The 22,063-nt window shown below is 39.9% G+C and overlaps 1 protein-coding gene across 9 annotated transcripts in view; it reads right to left on the bottom strand.

The window, feature by feature from the left end:
* rapgef2b (Rap guanine nucleotide exchange factor 2b) overlaps window positions 1-20,451 on the bottom strand; it is a 400,973-nt gene extending 380,522 nt beyond the window's left edge. For 3 of the 9 annotated variants that reach the window (XM_087980145.1, XM_043674011.2, XM_087980147.1), the window contains exon 1: window positions 19,382-20,445. In XM_087980145.1, coding sequence (XP_087836271.1) covers window positions 19,382-19,450 — 69 coding nt within the window. In that variant the 5' untranslated portion in view covers window positions 19,451-20,445. Of the gene's footprint in view, window positions 1-19,381 lie in introns of all 9 variants that reach the window. The other 6 variants (XM_043674017.2, XM_087980149.1, XM_043674010.2 and 3 more) reach the window with 5 other exon arrangements.
* Between the last annotated feature and the right edge of the window lie 1,612 nt (window positions 20,452-22,063).

Here is a 22,063-nt window from a genome sequence, read left to right as displayed (position 1 = left end):
GTGACCACAGGCACTTAAGTTCCAGTCAGTGCCTGCAGGCCCCAGCGCACAAGGCCACACTACATCCGTGTGCCGGCCTCCATCCAGGACTTGCTCCATTCCACCGCAGGGCTCAGCCTATGCTCGCTCCCCACCACGGGACTTAGGCCGTGCCCACTCCATTCCACCACGGGATTCAGCCCATGCTTGCTCCATTCCGTCGCAGGGGATTACAATCAGTAAATACCAAAGTTACTAATGCTTTCGCAGCAAGTGCTGCAGGATGGCCTGATAAAAAGGTATAGAAAACATGGTCAGCAATACAAAAGTACTGGTCTCCTATTACAAGATGGCAGCATTCTGATGGCTTCATCCAAAAATCAGTGCAACCAACATAATGCAATGGAAATGTCTTCAGAAAATATAGGAATAGAGAAATGTAAATTCACAGCCCAAGCAACTGTGTACTGGACAGACAAAGGCAGACATATATAAAAAAATGGAATCCACATGCAGGTGTATGCCAAAAATCAATTGCAGAAAAAAGCAGGTGACAACAATGGAGGTACAAACCAAATCATGATATGTTGTAAGAGCCAACTTGTTCTCAGGCACAAAGAATGGCATTTCATGGTTGCAGATAATTACTCTAAAGTTCAAATTCAGACTGAATGAAGATAGATGTAGGAGCTACAAGAATCACTCCAGCAGTGTGAGCTGTTTGCAAAACAAGTTGGCATTGTTCTGCAGTACATAAGAAATAGACAAAGTACATTTGACGAAAGCTTCTTAAGATCTTTGAAAAATAAGTGTGATTATGCAATGTTTTGTCTGAAATAATTATCAAAACATAGAGAGAGGCATAAAATTTGTGGTCAACAGGACTAGTGCTACCAGAAAATGGCAGGGCCTGATTGTATCATGCCCTAATGTCAGACAATACTACTATTCATGATTATATTTAAGATTCAAGCTGTCGGTAAAGCAAGCAAGTTTAATCAAGCAAAAATTGAAATTCTGGGTGAAGCTCAGCAGATCTGCAGTACTTACAGAGAGAAAGAAAGAAAGACATTTTCTTCCCCACTCTAGGACGCAGGTGTTGCTGGCTGGCCAGCCAGCATTTATTGCCTGTCCTTGTGAAGGCAGTGAGCTGCTTTCTTGAACCATCCCATCATCAGACTTACCATGGACTATTCTTCAGAATCAATCAATCAGTCTCATTCTTGGACACAAGCATCACCATCAAGGATGGACGATAACTCTTCCTGAAGAAGGGCTTATGCCCGAAACGTCGATTCTCCTGTTCCTTGGATGCTGCCTGATCTGCTGCGCTTTTCCAGCAACACATTTTCAGCTGTGATCTCCAGCATCTGCAGTCCTCACTTTCTCCTACAGGTAACTCTACTTTAAACTTCCACCCTAAATATATGAAAAAAGCAGACAGCCCTATGTTTACACAGGATCTGTTCAAATGAGGAGGAACGTGACAGAGATCTGAAGGTGTTGAAGGACACCTTCATAAGAACAGGATATGATATTCAATTCATCGATTGCTAGTTCCAACATGCCATAGCGAAAAATAAACTCCTCAGAAGACAGATACGGGATATGACTGATAGGGTACCCTTTGTTGTCCAGTACTTCCCAGGACTGGAGAGACTATGCCATGTTCTTCACAATCTGCAGCACATCGATGATGCTGAGCACCTTGCTAACATCTTTCTTACACCTCCACTTCTTGCCTTTAAGCAACTGCCAAACCTTAAAAAGATCATTGCTCACAGCAAACCTCAGGACATCAACAACACCATACAACCCTGTCAGGGTGGCCTCTGCAAGACATGTCAGAGCATCGACAATGGATACTACCATTACACATGGGGACACCACTCACCAAGTGCATGGCAGATACTCATGTGACTCAGCCAATGATGTATACCTCATATGCTGCAAGCAAGGATGCCCTGAGGCATGGTATATTGGTGAAACCATGCAGACGCTACGACAACAGATGAATGGACACCATGCAACAATTGCCAGACAGGAATGTTCCCACCCAGCGGAGGAACACTTTTGCGATGAAAGGACGTTCAACCTCAAACCTTTGGGTCAACATCCTCCAAGGCAGACTTTGGGATACACAACAACAGAGTTGCTGAGAAGAGGTTGATAGCCAAGTTCAGTACCCAGGAGGTTGGCCTCGACCAGAATCTTGGGCTCATGTCACACTACAGGTGACCATACCATACACACACACACACACACACACTCCCCCCCCCCGCCCCCTCTCACATGCACATATAAATCAGTGCGGTGAATTTGCATTTGCAGATAAATTCTATTTTGTTCAAAAAGCACACAATTTGTGGACAGTCAATGTGGCATTTTATAAACCCTTAAATTTAGAAATAAAACCAGTCTGACTCCAGGTTAAGACATAGAGACGCCAAACAAGACCTAACACCACAAATACATTGTCTGACTGGAGGCGTCACTTCCTTTATGTTGATAACATCTTAAGGTAGGCAATGACTTGAAAGAAATTCTGGGATTTGCATATTAATCAATTGAAACCTTCACCTCCATTCTAATTGATTAAAGATTTAAGAGCTATCTTAGGTGTGTTCAATTTGTTCACGAGTTGTAGGATCCTTTGACCATTTCCTTACAAATTCTGTGTCTAAGGTCTTCCTCTTTCCTGATGAAAGCAAATGTTTTCAAATAAACCTGTTGGACTATAACCTGGCATCATGTGATTTTTGACCTTGTCCAATCAAGTCCAACATCGCCATATTATCTCCATTTCTTGAACCACTGCAGTTTATGTGCTATAGGTTGACCCACAAACCATCACTGAGGGATTCTTAGATTTGGATGCAACAGTGAAGTAATGACGTTTCCAATTTAGGATGGAGGGGGTCTTGGAAGGAAATTTGCAGGTATTCCCATATGTCTTCTGCCCTTGTCCTTCTTGATGGAAGCAGTCATGGGTTTAGAAGATGCTGAGTAAGGATCTTTTGCGAATTTCTGCAGTGTATCTGAGTGTGTTCATCCAAGCAATACATCACACTCTTGATTTGTGCCTTGTAGATGTTGGACAGGCTTTGTGGAGTCAGGAAGTGAGTTGCTCGCTGCGATATTCTTAGATTTTTAACTACTCTTATAACTACTGCATTTATACGACGAATCCAGTTGAGTTGCTGGTAAACCCCAGGTTGTTGGTAGTGGGGAATTCAGTGATGCTAATACCATGATTAGGGGTTGTCTCTAGTTGAAGACGGTCATTACCTGCCTGTTTCTTGCCACTTGTCAGCCCAAGCCTGGATATTGTTCAGGTCTTGTTGGATTTGAACATGGTCTATTTCAGTAGCTGAGCAGTCACAAATGGTGCTGAACATTGTCCAATTAGCAAACACCTGCATTTCTGACGTTATGACTGAAGGAAGGTAACTGATTTAACAGCTGACGTTAGTTGAATCAAGGACACTACTCTGAGGAACCCTGAAGCTGACAACATTGATCTCCAACAACCACAACTATTTTTCCCATATGCCAGGTATGACTCCAATTCCCACTGATTCCCAGTTTTGTTCGGGCTCCTGAACGCCACTCTCAAGTCAAATCTGACCTTGATGTCAAAGGCTATCACTCTCACCTCACTATTAGAACTCAGCACTTTGGTCTATGCTTGAAACAATTCAGTAATGAGGTTAGGAGCCAAGTGGCCTGGTGAAACCCAAACTGTCCATAAAAATGGCCTCAAGCTTCCAGTTGAGTGCCACTTTAGCTCACCACAGTGTTCCTATGCTGTCATTTCTGTCTCAGACACGCTGCAGTGCTCCAACAAAGCTCATTGCAAGGTGGAGGAACAACATCTTATCTTCTGCTTCAGTAGCTGACATCCTCAGGTCTCAATGTAGAGTTTAACAATTTCAGAGCACAACCACCTCCTTGCTCATCTATTACAAACCCCACAATCCCAGATCCCATCTTGAAACTATTTGCTTCCAGCACAGCCAACCATCTTCAACTACTCATTGTCCCCATTATCATCTCCCTCGCTTCTCTTCTTCTCTGGCTTACAATCTGCAATCCCTTTGTCTGCCTGCCCCTTCTCCTTCTCTCTGGGTTGTGGCTCCACCTATCAACTCACTCTTCACCACCCCCACCCGTCCCTTGTCCCTCAGAAGCAGTGGGCTGAACTCAAAAAGGTTCTCTCCACAGACGCTGCCAGGTCTGCTGAGTTTCTCCAGCAATTTGTTTATTTCAGATCATCAACATTCGCAAATCTTTTAGTCTAGCTTTCAATTTTAATATTCAATCTTTCTATTCATAATACAACACTCCCAAATTACTGGGTGCCTCAAAACAGTTAAAGTATATAAACATGCAAAAATGAACAGAAAACAACTGCTGATCCATCAAGCCCCTCCCAACTAATTTAAAGCCTTTTTGTTATCAGAAGCTGACTGCATAAAACGCAATTCTTTTCTGATGCCACAAGTCTTTTACTTCAATATAAGCAGCAAATTTTAACTGTTGTCCATTTGTTAATTCACACGACACAAGAACAACTAATCTAGGCAATTACAGGCTTCAGAAATCTATTTAAGAACAGTATTAAATTTCCACAGTACAGCCAAAATAATGAGTGGAGTTTTGCATCTTCTAGGTTTAGTATAAAAATATATGCCATCTGTTCTACAGAATACATATAGAAAACATTACTGAGTATATTAAAGAGAGTTAAAGAACATAAACCATGGTTTTCAGAACAGAACTTGCTTTTGTTGAGGAGCCTGGTGATTATTTACAGCCTAAAAGGAAATTTCTACATGAAAATATACATACACTACTGCCTTAGTAAATTTCTGTCTGTGCATGCCACCAACCTTTCAATGTCAATGTGTTGGAAATGTATATAAAAACCCAACTGAACTAGTAAATGTGTCACAGGTTATAGAATTTTATTTTCTAATAAAATCTTCCAGGTTTTTCTGTTCAGTATTAAAATTTAATCTGTAAACTTGATATATAAAATATTTGTTCCAAACTTACTGATTGATGTCCTTTAGTTCAGAATACAAGCCAATACTTAATTGCAATTGTTTTCATACATTTTTACAATTATTACATTTATGTTTCTAAAACATTATTATTGTCATGACAATTTAACAACTCTAACTCAGTGATTTTGGTACCCACATTTCGACTTTCTCTCTCCAATAGTTCAGTATGTTATATGAATACAGTTTAATGGTTTGAAATCACAGTGCCTGATTATGAACTGGTTATATTTCAAAAGAATATCCATCTGTAAGGGAAGTGATTGCTGGACCCCTTGATGAGATATTTGTATCATCAATAGGCACAGCTGAGGTGCCAGATGACTGGAGGTTGGCTAACGTAGTGCCACTATTTAAGAGACGCTGTAATGAAAAGTCAGGGAACTATAGACCGGTGAGCTAAACATCAGTGATGGGCAAGTTGTTGGTGGGTAGCGTGAGAGATAGTGTTTACATGTATTTGGAAAATCAAGTACGGATTAGTGATGGTCAACATGGCTTTGTGACGGGAAAGTGTGTCTCACTAACTTGATTGAGTTTTTTTGAAAAAGTAACAAAAAAGGATTGATGAAAACAGAGTGGTGGATGCGAGTTATGTGGACTTCAGTAAGGCGTTCGACAAGTCTGCATGGTAGACTGGTTAGCAAAGTTCAATCATGTGGAACAGAGGGAATACAAGCCATTTGGATACAGAACTGGCTTGAAGGTAGGAGACAGAGGGTGGTAGTGGAGGGTTGATTTTCAGACTGGAGGCCTGTGACCAGAGGTGTGGCACAAGGATCGGTGCTGAGCCCACTGCTTTTTGTCATTTATTATAAATGATTTGGATGCTGAGGTGCTGCATTTTGAAAAGGTAAATCAGAGCCGGACCTATACACTTAATGGTAGCGTCCTGGGGAGTGTCGCTGAGCAAAGACCTTGGAGTGCAGATTCATAGCTCCTTGAAATTGGAGTCCCAAGTAGACAGGATAGTGAAGAAGGCATTTAGCATGCTTGCCTTTATTGGTCAGTGTATAGGAGTTGGGAAGGTAATGTTGCAGCTGCGTCATGAGGCCATTTTTGGGATACTGCATTCAATTCTGGTCTCCCTGCCATAGGAAGGATGTTGTGAAATTTGAAAATGGTTCAGAAAAGATCTACAAGGATGTCACCAGGGATGGAGGGTTTGAGCTATAGGGAGAGGCTGAATAGGCTGAGGCTAGTTTCCTTCCAGCATTGAAAATAGAGGGGTGACCTTGGAGACGCTTATGTAATCATTTGGGGGATGGATAAGGTGAATAGCCAGCGGTCTTTTCCCCAATGTGAGGGAATCCAGAACTAGAGGGCTTAGGTTTAAGATGAGAGGGGAAACATTGAAAAGACACCGAAAGGGCAACGCTTTCCACGTAGAGAGTGGTGCATGTATGAAATGACCTGCCAGAGGAAGTGGGGGAGGCAGGTACAATTATAACATTTAAAAAAGGTGGCTGGATGGGTATATGAATAGGAAGGGTTTGGAGGGATATGGGCCTAATGCTGGCACATGGCTCTAGATTAATTTAGGATTTTTGGTCGGCATGGACAAGTTGGACTGAAGGGTCTGTTTCCATACTGTACAGCTCTCCAACTCCATGATTTATTTCCATTTCTTGGTTTGTAATTAGAATTCTTATAACATCTGCAGATGTATATCTACTCAGTTATCGCACTGTGAAAGCTGTCATTGCACAGACATCTTTCAACTGTGAGACTGTTAATCTCATGCTGGTGAATATAATTGCTTCACTTAAAAGAGACACAGTAAAAATCTGCAGTGACAAAGTTGTATCCTAGGCATAATAAAAGGATGGCATGACAAGAGAAGACATTTGGAAAATTGATCCTGCACTTTCGAAAGTGCAATTTATTGCACTACCTCAAAGATTTTTAATTATCCAGGGCATTTTACTTTATGCCATTAAGATGGAAGAAAATAAGCAATGGAGAATAAATTAATTTTGCACTTTTTATATCCAGTCAGCATTATCACATATTCCCAAACTAATAATGCTGTTGCTCAGAATTTTAAATACTTCAACATATATCTGCCAAGCTTATTTTCAAAAAAGATTGGATCAACTAGTACTCATCCACTTTCTTTAGGTATATAGAATGCTAGTAAGGATAAGTCAAACAGTCGTAGTTTGAAGCATTTCCTTATTTGTCTGTCAACATTACTTATCCTCTTCAGCATTTTAAAAACCAAAATAATGTCTTTTTTCCCCAAACACAATGAACAGATCTTAACACATCTTTTTAAAAACACTTGAGTTGCGAAATTACCAGAACATACACAGCTTTTTTGATGTAAACATGTTACAATTAAATTCTTGGGGAATGAGGATTTAATTAAACTAGTTGACAATATGGCTATAGATAGAGTTAACACCCAGAATAATTTTCTTCAAATCATATGTACAGGTCCTGCTACATTTAGAAAGATAATCAATGTTGATGCAGCAGGCATCAGGTAGCTGGCAGGAAATAAAATCACTGATGAACATGTTAAAAATATCCAATATTTTCCGACTGAGTTATTCAGACACTTAAGAAGATAGGAAACAGGAGAAATCCATTCAACCCCTCAAACCAACTCTTCTTCAATAAAATCATAGCTTATCTAATTGTAGCCTTAGTTCCACTTTTCTGCCAGTTCTCCAATGACTCCAATTTCCTTGGCAATAAAGTCCAAAATCAGCCTCATTGAAAATAATCAATGACCCAGCATCCACTGCTTATTGGTGAAGAGAATTGCAAAACCTAATTACCCTCAAAGAAAAATTCTGCTGCCTTAACTGGGGATCCCTTATTTTTAAACTATGCTGTCCAGCTCCAAATTTCCCATTAAGATACATCATCTCAGCATTTAGCCGGTCAAGCCCCCTCAGAATCTTCTATATCACAATAAGATCACCTCTCCTTATTCTAAACTCTGAAAAATAATCACCAACCTGTTCAACCTTCTTTCATTCGACAAATCCTTCATCCCAAGAACCAGCCTAGCAAGCATTGTTTGAATTGCAAACAACTATGTCCCTCTATTATAAAAGGTTATTAAAACTGTACACAGTACTTTGGGTATGGTCTCACTAATGCCCTATGCAGCAGCTGTATCAAGACTTTCTTACTTCTAAAATACCATCCCACTTGCAATAAAGGCAAACATTCCATTTGTCTTCCCAGTTATTTGCTGTTGTTGCATAACAACTTTCTGTGATTCATATTCAGGGGTACTCGGATTCCTCTGTATTGCAACAATCTGCAGCCTCTCTGTTTAAATAATATTTTGCTTTGCTATTCTTTCTGTCAAAGTGAACAGCTTCAAGTTTTCCCACATTGAAAAAAAATCATAATTATGTACAAATATATGTACATAATATATGCTACAACCTGTAACAATGATTCTAGCATTTTCCAAGGACAGCTGGCAGGTTAACAATTCCATAGTTTCCAGGTTTCTGCCTCACTCTTTTCCTGAAGGAGGTGTTACATTTGCAGTTTCTAGTCACTGGAAACTTTCCAGAATATAAGGAAGTTTTAAAGAATGCAGTCAATATGTTCACTTCCTCTGGACTGTCTCTTTTCTTTTAAGATGCAAGCCATCAGGTCCAGTGGATTTGACAGCCTTAAGTTTCATTTGTGTTCCAATTACTATTGAGTGATTGTAATTGTTTTAAATTCTTCTCAGTCTTTCATGGCTTGATTTTCACTATTCAAGGTTGCACCATTCAAACCTCAGGAAGTTAATAATCATGTGCCTTGGATGGAATTGCTATCCCTTCATTACCCACTAGTTTACTCCATCAACCCATCATTGCTATGTACTATGCAAAACAGGTATCACTACCAACAAACATATATTAATCTTTAAAATTTGTATTTCTCTTAATATTGCAAGTGATAGCAGAGTATGGTTTTGTTGAACCCCAAAATAGTTCTTTTGAAAATTTTTCCTTCAGCATACCATCCATTAATGAAGGGAGTTTCTCTCTGAAACAGCTCCTGTTCAACATGATGGATAAAACAGTGGGACAGAAGGAGAAATGGATGATAATAATCTGAAGCTAGTATGCCTGAATGTGGTCCAAGTCACACAGAGCCATTTCCCAGGGTAGAAGAGATTATCCTTCTCACCAATGTCGTTTTGCTGTGCAAACACCAACAGTAGTCTTGAGATGCTGAATACTGAATGAACATTTGCACAAGAGGCACAACTTTATGCTAACCTAAATATCACAATAACTGTATCTATGTTGTTTTATAACAATTTAAAGTTTAATAAAACTTTGCACTGAACATTATATGTGATTGATGGGGTATCCATGAAAAACAAGAAAAAGCTACAAGTGAGAAAATTTAGTACAGGACTTTGTCACAAGCAATGTTGAACCATCGATCTAAAATTTAGTGTTGCCAGTTAATTTGGCCTTTCTACATTCCTTAAAATATTTAACCTTAAACTGTTCCAAATTCTATAGATATTGCACATAGCACTGAGCCTGGTTATCATCTGCCATCATCAGGAATGATGCACTATCTTCTGAGAGGATGGCCAGAAGTACCAAACAGCTGAACCCTCTTCAAAGTAAAACTCCAGCAGCTGCATATGCACCTTGTCAGTCATCATGTGGGATCTATTGTTATATATTCCAATACTTGCCCATGGAATATAGTACATTGAAAGAAAACACAATATGGAGGCGCACAATCTAGTTGCAGATCCCCCAATCATATCAGCACTGAAAAAGAAGCTAACAAATATCCAGAGTGAATAAAACATTATAAAAGATCAACAGTATACTTGGCCTTGAAAGCAGACATGAAAATGTGTTGCTGGAAAAGCGCAGGTCAGGCAGCATCCAAAGAGCAGGAGAATCAACGTTTCGGGCAACACCCATCTTAAAATGTGACCATCTTTTTAATTTTGTCAGATCAAATTTTTTCTGTCTCTATTAAATGAATCCTAAACCGTGAGTCATGACCCCATGGACGAGCAATCGGGATTCAGGAATCTGAAATAAAATGAACAGTGGAATGGATGTTCTGGACGCACAGTCCTGAGATTGCATTCATGGTCTTTTGCTATGCTTTTATTCCTATGCATGATTCAAGCAACATGTCCCAAGAGAACAGCCCAGTGAATGGGCTGCATGGTGGTTCAGTGGTTAACACTGTTGCCTCAGAGCACCAGAAACCCAGGTTTTATTCCAACTTCAGGGAACTGTGTGTGTGGAGTTTCCTCCAGTTTCATCCCACAGTCCAAAGATATGCAGGTGGACTAGCCATGCTAAATTGCCAATAGTGTCTGGAGATGTGCAGACGAGATGGTTTAGCCACAGGAAATGCAGTGTTACGAGGATGGAGTACACTTTGTAAGGCTGGTGTGGACTCGGTGGACCAAATGACCTGTTTACAAACTGTTGCGATTCTATGATTTTATGAATGCATGAAAAACAGCTGCCCCTCTCTTACTCTGACAGCTCTCCCAACCAGCCACATTTGCTGGCAGATCCAAATATTCCATGTAGGAACAAATTACTGCGGATGCTGGAATCTATACTGAAAACAAATGCTGGAGATCACAGCAGGTCAGGCAGCATCCTTGGGAGACCGAGCAAGCTAATCTTTTGAGTCTAAATGACTCATCAGCTCTGATGGAGAGTCATCTAGACTTGAAACATTAGCTTGCACTCTCTCCGTGGATTCTGCCTGACCCACTGATCTCCAGCATGTTGTTTTCAGCCCAAAAACTCCATCGTGCTCTGACAGCTTTCTTGCCTGACAATTCTCCAACCCCATTCTAACTGGGTCCAGTAATTTTCAACCATTAACATGGAGTTACAGTTAAGGAAAGTTTGAGAGGCATTGCTCTATTAATCTTAAAAGCCAAAGCTGGCAGGACGTTGTGAAAAATTATTCGAAATCAGCAGACTGGGGCAATTAGCTTGGGGTCAGGTACGTTTTGGCACCGATCATTTGGCCCCACCGTTTTGGCTCTAAACTGTTTTGGCGCTCATTACTTTGGCGCTGAGCTGTTTTGGCGCCAATTCAGAATAAAAAAAGTCTTGTTTGGTTAAAGAAGAGAGGATGACTAACGACCCGATGTAATTTTCTCAACTAGCAAGAGTTGATAGTCAAAGCTGTAATGACCCACTGTAGATTCAAATCTCGTTTTTTAATCATTTTCTCATTTAACAATTGCTAATAGTCATCTACTGCCTTGATGATAGTTAAGCCCTTCTGTCTTCACATTGGAAAGCTGTAATACAATTTTCTTTCTATTTTCTTGTAGAGCCCATTCCAGAAATGGCTGAAAACATTCTAAGCAAGACAGACAAACCAAAATTTTCACACGATGGTTATCAATACGTATTGGCACCAAAACAGCTCAGCGCCAAAGTAATGAGTGCCAAAACAGTTTAGAGCCAAAACGCGGGGCCAAATGATCGGTGTCAAAAGGGCGGCGCCAAATAGTCCCATTCCGATTAGCTTGCAACAGTGCTGGCAAATTTTGATTAGATTAGTTTAAATTATTCTGATTAGATTAGATTCTCTACAGTGTGGAAACAGGCCCTTCGGCCAGATGAGTCCACACCGACCCTTCGAAGAGTAACCCACTCAGACCCATCTCCCTCTGACTAATGCACCTAATACTATGGGCAATTTAGCATGGCAAATTCACCTAACCTACACATCTTTGTATTGTGGGAGGAAACCGGAGCACCTGGAGGAAACCCACGCAGATACAGAGAGAATGTCTGTATTGAGTTTGCACAGTCACCCGAGGCTGGAATCGAACCTGGATCCCTGGTGCCGTGATGTAGCAGTGCTAACCACTGAGCCACTGTGCCATCCCTGCAGCATGCAGCAGAAAAACACCCTTGCGTAACATCTTCGAAAATCAACACAAAGGTAACCCAGTTTAATTTTGAACCTAAATGATCTGCACCTTTTGAGATTACAAAATAGCCCAACACATCCATCTTCAAGGGAAAATTACTGTTGCATCAGGATTGCATGAGGTATTCCCTTTCCGCAAAAGGCAGAATATGATTTAAATCAACTTTATGGTAGGATGCATATATTAATTTTACTAATGTTAAAATTAATTAGGTTTTAAATAACAATTACTTAATTATAGTCAAGTTTAATTTGGGTGACAAGATCATGTTTTTGTGATAGAAATCAAAATACATCTACAAAATATCAACACATTGCAGGTAAATGATATAATGGATGAAAACAATAATAATTTCAATAAATTCAAAACTGAACAATATAGAAGTAACTGTTGATGTTCTGTATAAAAAGAGGTTTAATAAGTCCATGCTTTGACAGAACAACATTGTAAACGTATGCACTATGTGATTTATGTTGCTTATGAAGAGCTATTCATGCCCACAACCACCTAGTAACTGTTTCAACTGTTGCTAATGCTTAAATCCAATTAGCGATCACGGTCCTTGAGAACGAAATGGAGTCACAGAGTCATACAGCATGGAAACAGACCCTTCCATCCAACTCATCTGTCCCGACCAGACACCCCATTCTGACCTAGACCTATTTGCCAGCATTTAGCCCATAGCCCTCTTAACCCTTCCTATTCATATACCCATCCAGATGCCTTCTTAAAATGTTATAATTGTACCCACCTCTACAACTTCTTCTGGCAGCTTGTTTCATACACACGCCACACTGCATGAAAAGGTTATCCCTCAAGTCTGTTTAAATCTTTCCTCTCTCACCTCACATCTATGCTCTTTAGTTTTGGACTTCACCCATCCTTAGCTATTATTTTATTCATGCCCCTCATGACTTTACAAACTTGTATAAAGATCACCTTTAGCCTCCAACACTCTAGGGGAGAAAGGTCCAGCCTATTAAGCCTCTTCCTATAACTCAAACCCTCCAGTCCCAGCAACATCTTTGTAAATCTTTTCTGCACCCTCTCAGGTCAAGGCAACCCAAAATCGTATGCCTGGTAATAGAAGTTGACAGCAGAGACAACCTCCTGTGACAATTCGATAATATCCAAATCAAAAAAGCTGCAGTAGCCTAGTCAACAGTGATAACAGATTAAAAATCCAACTCTCTAATTAGAGCATGCTGTCTTTTTATAACAGCTAAAGAAATTCTTCTAAATCCACAAGTTAATACATACAGTTCACATAATTGCACTAACAGTGAAAAGGCTCACGAGCCAAGAAGGAAACTTCAGCATGGTTAAACTACAACTGCACCCAAAAACAGGCAGAACACTGAGTACTGTCTATCTTCAACTTGTATGTGAGCTGTAAGCTTTGGTAAATAGGATACATCCTGACACAATAGTACCATGCAATCATACTTCCACATTGGTTATGAAGCCTTTAAACATCAAGAATTTCATAAGGTGTTGAATGCCTAGTTGTATAAACACACTAGCGATAGGTTTCCCTTAAAACAACTTAAGGTTATTTTCCATTCAATGAACTAACCAGACAACTGACAGTACTACTTATTCTTTATAACTAGTACTCACAATATTGAACCATTGGACTCTCAACTGGAATTGAGAAAGAAAGAAACAAACAACACCAAATAGAAGCATTTTGCCAAAATAATGTTTTACAGCTCTTACTTCCCAATAAAATTGTGTATAAATAGCTGGAAACGGTTGTGTCAACTCACAAATCAAAACATCAGTGACCAAAATATCAGCACTTTTTGGAATAAAATGTCTCCTGCCTATGTTTTAATTTGACAAACACTTCATGATTGTTTTCTTCCCTCTATTAGCATAATCTAATTGGTTTATTCAAAATTCTAATTCATCCAAGCTATCATTGTTGGAAAATAGTCAACATTCTGTTTCAAAATGTATCTTAGGGAAACATTTGTCCTTCAGATATTATCAGAAGATAAAATGTGTTTAAAAATAAAATAAAACCCAAGAGAATGATAATGGGAAGCAGCACAGGCATACAAATGTTTATTTTTAAACCCATGTCACAAGGCAACATAAATTACATGCATTCTATTTCAATCAAAACAGGAAATGGATTAGCCAAATATTAACAGTATAGTAGAAAAGCATTGATTTAGGTATGCGCTCAGGATATCAGATTGGTATAGTGAATCAGTCATACCTCAAGTAAATTAGACTTTATATCTAACAAATTTCACAATTCATCGAATATGCCAAGCCTAACAATATTTTTGTTAACATAACAACGTTAACAGACGTCTATACAATGGGAATAATAACAAAGCAGCTCACTAAAAAGCTAATTGAAAAGCATTCCTTGCAAAATATCACTATGATATCATAACATGAACAGTCTTGAAGAGGGCATTGTTCTGCAGTTTGCACAACAAGCATATAAAAGGTTGCTCTATACAAGATGCAGAATACTCTTATTTGAAACTATTTCTGCAAGCTTCAAATTAAGAAAATAATGATTGAACATTATTTGCCTAGTCATTGTTTCTTGATTACAAATTATGCACAAATATGATCAAGCAAAATGCCCACTCAAATATCAATATTTTCTAAATGTATTCACTATTATATTTTGCATTTAGATTTGAGAAGGCTGTGATAGCTTTTAGATCACAAATGAAAATCTAAAAAAATTAGACTGTGTCAAATGCATGAGTAAAAAGAGCAGATTATCAAAATACTTGTCTATTATTACATTTAAGTCTAATATTCGATGATCAGTCATCTCCTGTGGCATTTTACTTAGATAATCAAGATTAAGAATCGGCCAGATAAAGAACAAAATAAGACCATAAGACATAGGAGCGGAAGTAAGGCCATTCGGCCGATCGAGTCTGCTCCGCCATTCAATCATGGCTGATGGGCATTTCAACTCCACTTACCCGCATTCTCCCCGTAGCCCTTAATTCCTTGTGACATTCAGAATTTATCAATCTCTGTCTTGAAGACATTTAGCATCCCAGCCTCCACTGCACCCTGCAGCAATGAATTCCACAGGCCCACCACTCTCTGGCTGAAGAAATGTCTCCGCATTTCTGTTCTGAATTTACCCCCTCTAATTCTAAGGCTGTGTCCACGGGTCCTAGTCTCCTCGCCTAACAGAAACTATTTCCTAGCGTCCACCCTCTCCAAGCCATGTATTATCTTGTAAGTTTCTATTAGATCTCCCCTTAATCTTCTAAACTCCAATGAATACAATCCCAGGATCCTCAGCCGTTCCTCATATGTTAGACCTACCATTCCAGGGATCATCCGTGTGAATCTCCGCTGGACACGCTCCAGTGCCAGTATGTCCTTCCTGAGGTGTGGGGACCAAAACTGGACACAGTACTCCAAACTGGGCCTAACCAGAGCTTTATAAAGTCTCAGTAGCACAACGGAGCTTTTATATTCCAACCCTCTTGAGATAAATGACAACATTGCATTCTCTTTCTTAATCACGGATTCAACCTGCATGTTTACCTTTAGAGAATCCTCAACTAGCACTCCCAGATCCCTCTGTACTTTGGCTTTACGAATTTTTTCACCGTTTAGAAAGTAGTCCATGTTTTTATTCTTTTTTCCAAAGTGCAAGACCTCGCATTTGCTCACATTGAATTCCATCAGCCATTTCCTGGACCACTCTTCCAAACTGTCTAGATCCTTCTGCAGCCTCCCCACTTCCTCAGTACTACCTGCCTGTCCACCTAACTTTGTATCATCGGCAAACTTCGCTAGAATGCCCCCAGTCCCTTCATCCAGATCATTAATATATAACGTGAACAGCTGCGGCCCACCGCTTGTCACCGGCTACCATTCCGAAAAAGAACCTTTTATCCCAACTCTCTGCCTTCTGTCAGACAGCCAATCCTCAATCCATACCAGTAGCTCACCTCAAACACCATGGGCCCTCACCTTGCTCAGCAGCCTCCCGTGTGGCACCTTATCAAAGGCCTTTTGGAAGTCTAGGTAGACCACATCCACTGGGTTTCCCCGGTCTAACCTACTTGTCACCTCTTCAAATGATTGAAGGTAAGTGAACCAGGATGAACAGACATAATTCAGTAGCTGACATGAAACCATACTTCCTGGCCTTACTTTTTACGTAATAATTCACTTTTATACGATGTATATTGAAAAGAAAAACACAATAATTTGGGAAACACCAGAAAAGATGCCCATTGAAACAATGAGATTTCCTCTCAGTATAGGCTGAGGAACAAGGAAATATACAACTGAATCAGTTCCATTTGTGGAAGGCAATTTGCTTCGCGTAATCTTCAAATGCTTTTACAGAATCGCACATCCAGAATAATTTAAAAAGGGCAAGTTGTGAGCATTCTGTACAGGAACATTCAGGTTATTGCACAGTGACAACTCAAGAAAAACTAGAAGCTGGCAGGGGAAACTTATTGCAGTATATCAAGATCACATAGGCAGTTTTCACCATAAACATTGGAACTTATCATGAAAGGTTGCAGGAAGTATGGTCAGATATCAAGTATTAAGAAGTGTGCAAGTAGTTTAGAATGCCTCAGTTTAAATAAAAGTAACTTACATGGAGCTTAATTTAAATAAATGCGAGGTGCCGCATTTTGGAAAAGCAATCTTAATAGGACTTATACTCCTAGGGAGTTTGCTGAACAAAGAGACCTTGGAGTGCAGGTTCATAGCTCCTTGAAACTGACGTCGTAGGTAGATAGGATAGTGAAGATGGCGTTTGGTATGCTTTCCTTCATTGGTCACAGTATTGCGTACAGGTGTTGGGAGGTCATGTTGCGGCTGTACAGGACATTGGTTGTACCACTGTTGGAATACTGGGTGCAATTCTGGTGTCTTTCCTATCAGAAAGATGTTGTGAAACTTGAAAGGGTTCAGAGAAGATTTACAAGGATGTTGCCAGGGTTGGAGGATTTCAGCTATAGGGAGAGGGTGAATAGGCTCGGGCTGTTTTCCCTGGAGTGTCGGAGGCTGAGGGGTGACCTTATAGAGGTTTATAAAATCATGAGGATGCATGATAGGATAAATAGACAAACTCTCTTCCCTGGGCTGGAGGGGACAAGAGTCCAGAACTAGAGGGCATAGGTTTAAGGTGAGAAGGGCAAGATATAAAAGAGACCCAAGGGGCAACTTTTTCACGCAAAGGGTGGTAAATGTATGGAATTAGCTGCCAGAGGAAGCGGTGAAGGCTAGTATGATTCCAACATTTAAAAGACATCTGGAAGTGTATATGAATAGGAAGGATTTGGAGGAATATGGGCCGGGTGCTGGCAAGTGGGACTAGATTGGGTCGGGATATCTGGTTGGCATGGACGTGTTGGACCCAAGGGTCTGTTTCCGTGCTGTACATCTCTATGACTCTGTTACTCTACTGGTACTGTAGAGAAAGATTCAGATAATATCTGCTAGAATACAACTACATCATAAATTAATCCTGCATAATTCACAAGAATTTAACATTTTTAGTGAAGACAAAGTAAAAGATTGAGGCCAAATTTACCTAATTTCATGTCATGTGACAATAGATTTTCAGTAATTAACACCACATAGTCACCCTTTTAAAATATTTTTGCATTTGCTGTCCCTCAAATATCCTAACACCATTCAAATCTGGCTGCAAATCACGCTGAGTCTGACCAGAATATTATGATAATGAAGTGAAATTTCTTTGAATGAAATACATTTACACTAAAATGATAGCTCATGCAGTGACAATCATGCAAACATTCACTGACATTATTTATTGAATAAATAATTTTTAGCCAAGCACAATTCATGAAAAAGGGATTTTAAGATACTCCTTATAACAACTGCCAAACATGTGAATTTGTCTAGCATCCCTTCACAAACTGCAATTTTCTTTTATACATACATAATTAACAAAACTTCACAGATAAAGGGCTTTTGCCCGAAACGTCGATTTTCCTGCTCCTCGGATGCTGCCTGACCTGCTGTGCTTTTCCAGCACCACTCTGATCTAAACTTCACGGATAGCCAAGCTGTGCACTCTAACGACATTATAAAATTGGTTCTCAATTTTTTTACGACATTTGTCTCAAAGGTCACAAGCATTGCACATTAAATACAAGTGTGTGTAAAATTGAAGACTTCACTACAAATCATGTCTGACACTAGGTCAGTGAAATCCGAATTATAAATATTTTTCCTGTCAAATGACTGCCCATGCCTAGACCTCAGACTACAAATGCCTACGTGACTTTGATTCATATCAAACTCTCATAGTAAAAGCATCAAAATAGAAAAATATCTGCAGTTTAGTAAAAGTTTATTCCATTAAGCTTCATTATTGTTATCTTGCATTGCATACAATTACAATATCATAAGTAACTAGACATGCCATAATTACTCTGCTTCCAAATTCTCACCCATCATTTTAAAAATGTTTGCAACTTATTCCCTTTGTCATTTGTGGATAAATTCATAATGATGCATACAACTGTGACCACTCCTCTCACCATCGGAACATAAGATTTGAAAGCAATTTCACTCTTAATTAAAGTTACGAATAAGGAAAGGATGATAGGGACAGAAGATGATCTTTCTGCTGGCAAAATTAGAGTTGCCTGAGAAAAACATTCGTTATTAAACACGATTCTACATAACAAATCACGAATAAATGTCACTATATTCTCCGATCATTCTTTTCAAACGAAACACATCCAGCTTTAAAAAGTAGCAACAACGTGTTACATTTTTTAAAACATACTTGAGCTTCTCCTAAGAAAATCTGCGGACAAGATATGTAAACTTAGGTCATCCAAAGTCGCCATTCAAAATAAATCAAATCACACTAAATAAATTAATATAAATTGCAGACAAAAAGAAACACAGGTGCATATTTTTAAATGTGATGCGGGCGCTGACACCCAATCCCAAACTCCCTCAATCTGCCATTAGAAATTTGGGGAAATGATACAACTCAACGTCATAAATCGTAGTTGAACAGGATAACAAAAGAAGTATGAAATAAAAACAACATATTTTTCGAGAAGTGAGAGAACGCTGCAGAATTTCCCTCAACGCCGTGCAAACGGACCACAGCGACTGGGGCAAAGAAAGCCTTTTTTTTTGAGGAAAATCTCTCCTTGGCGTGAATATCAAATCACAAAGAGATGCGCAAGGAAAAACTAGAAAGCAACGAAAATAATCGACTATATTTTGGAAGGGGGGGGGGGGGTGGCCGATATTTTTCATCGCACATACAACCAGTAGGAGAAAGAAATCACAACAACCCAGCAAGAGGCGGGCAAGATGGGCCGCTGGCACCCATCAGTTGTGGGCCACATTCCCACTACGAAAGCACCGACTCTTGCGATTATTTACCCACTGCTCATACCTGTTGCGTCCTTTCGGCCGGGTTCTTCATGACCGCCTGTCTGAAGTTGTTATCCACGTAAGACGCCATGGTCCCGACTCCCACCCGGGTGCGGGCCTGTAAAATAAGAGGGCCTCGGCTCAACTCTGGCCTCCCTCTGCGGCAGCGCTGCTCGAGTTAATAATAATAATAATAAAAAAAGAAAAATCCTCGGAGGGGAGACGCCTGAAAACGTCTGTACTCGCCCGCTCACCACCCGCAGGCCCGAGAGCGGCCTCAAGTAGCTCGAGCAACCGCAGAGACGTCACCGCAATCAGGAGCTTCTCTCCGATTCTGGAATGCGAACGCCAAGCCGGCGCTGCCCTGGCAACCGCCACTGTCCGCGCGGCACCCGCCGCTCCCACTCAGTACAAAGCAGCGACTCTCCTCAGCAAACCTGACTCTACCCAGCTCCTTGGGATCCTTCATAATCCATCGGATTATTTTTTTTATAATTAAACCACAAACCAATAACTTCGCCTCGTTGCTTTGGCCTCGACAGTTTCGGGAATAATCGAGAAAATTTGCAAATATGTATGTTGTCGTAGTGCTCTTCTAATATCGATGTCAAATTCTTTTGGTTGTTTGTTTGATTTCAATCAGATATGAACGACCTGGGCTGGATGCTTTGTTTCATCACAAGCTGAAAATCTCCTGGAAACAGAAAGGAGAAGGGGGGAGGGACAAAAACTCCTGACAACTAAACTCTCGCTAAAAACTCAACCAGAAACGCTCTACCGCCTCCTCATTCAGATCATCCAGAAAAAAAAAATTACGGAGACCTAATTTGTTGTCTCCTCCCAAAGCAGCCAAGGGGCATAGGGAAAAACATACAGCACATGCCACAGAGATGACAGGACGTATCACGAGGTGCTGTGGTGTGACCAAATCTAACCAAGGCATCGTCAAAATTAAACGTGCAAAAGTTGGATGAATAAGAGGATCGACTCGTTCATGCTTCTCGCCAAAGGTTAAGCTGAATGTTATCCTTATGGAAGCTGACCTGCGGATTTCAACAGTTTTAATTTGTTTACGATGTATATATTTTAATGAAAAGTCAACCGCATATTGTTTTTAAAAATACGGACAAATTGTTAGTGAAATTCAGAAATAACGATGAAATAATAGGAATGGGTGTGGCACTATCAACGATAATGTCGCAGTTCTGAAGAAAACTCAAACACCAAACTACTACAAGAGGGCACAGGTTCGAGGCGAGAGGGGGAAAGCTTACGGAAAGGTTTTTCACACAGAGGATGGTGGATGCCTGGAATGCACTGCCCGTGGAGGTGGTGGGAGCAGGGATGTTAGGAACGTTTAGGTAAATCTTGATACACACGCCTTAAGGCAAAAAGAGAGATAGAAACTGTGCGTGGGCAGTAAGCAGCGGGTCTAAAAGAGGATTGGAATTGGTGCAGGTTTGGTGGGCTAAAGGGCCTAGTCCTCTGTTGTATTGTTTTCTATAAGTGGCTTCAGTACCGAATCTCCTTGTCTTTAAACAAGGAACAGAGGATGAACTGTTACATCGTTGGCACTTTTTTAGAACTCCTCCCCAGTGAAAAAGAGACAAGTAATTTAGTTGTCAGGTTTCATTGAAAATGGAAAAAAAAACGTTAAATCAAATGTTTTGCTTTTGTTTGTCATTTTTTCTCAATCCAATTTTCATTCATTTTTCTTTGTGTACCTGATTTAACATTAAGTTCAATATTGTAATTGTCAGTTTCTGATTCAGACTCTGCTTACTGACAATTTTTCAACCTGATATATTGAGGAGGTGCACAATTGCTTGCTCATTTAAACAGCTTTCTAGTGTTCAGTCGTGAATTGGGGGAGTTTTTGGCTCTTTAAGTCTATCATTTGCTCTAATGCAAAATCCCATTGAACGTCTGCGTATAACTGTAAAGAACGGCCATTGCTAATCATTTGCTGCTGATTGCAAAATACTGGCCTTTATCATTGTACTTCAATCAAAGTTCTGTATCAGTTCCTACCTTAATTTCCTTCTTTGACGGAAACTCAAAGCTGTGAAGCATCCGATCTCCCTTGGTTTTTGTACAATCAGTAAGATTTGTGCAATAATGAGTCACCATAAGAAAACCATGATATCCAATTTTTCCTCTGTCATGATGAAAAAGCAAAGCTATTAACTACCTATACTAAGTTAATAATTAATTTTGAACCTTAAATACACACAACACACTTTAAAAACAACAACAAGATCTTGAGTAAGATAAAAGACTGCCATAACATTTTCTGCATCTGGAAGAAGCAAAAATGCCCTTTAGTAGAGTGATATGCTCTTCTTGTAGGATGTAGGAGTTTAGGGAGAGTTTATGTGTTACTGAAGATTATATCTGCAATAAATGACATTGGTTGCAAATCTTATCAGATAGAATGGATCGGTTGGAGCAACAGTTAGAGGCAATGAGGAATTTCCAAGAGCAACTGGGTGTGGTGGTTGGAATTTATAGGAAGGGAGAAAAGCTGCATATACAGTCACATAGATGGGTCAAATCCAGAAAAGGTAAGATCGTTAGGCAGGTATTGCAGGAATCTATTGTGGCTATCCCCATTTCAAATAAGAATGCTGTTTTGGAAAATGTAGGGGGTGATGGATTCTCAGGGGAATATAGCAGGAACAGTCAAGTTTCTGGAATCAAGACA

Source organism: Chiloscyllium plagiosum, unplaced genomic scaffold (genome assembly GCF_037043375.1).
Source record: "Chiloscyllium plagiosum isolate Xiang-an unplaced genomic scaffold, Cpla_swu_hap1 HiC_scaffold_36, whole genome shotgun sequence".
Classification (NCBI taxonomy): Eukaryota; Metazoa; Chordata; class Chondrichthyes; order Orectolobiformes; family Hemiscylliidae; genus Chiloscyllium; species Chiloscyllium plagiosum.
This window is presented reverse-complemented; position numbering and strand designations above follow the sequence as displayed.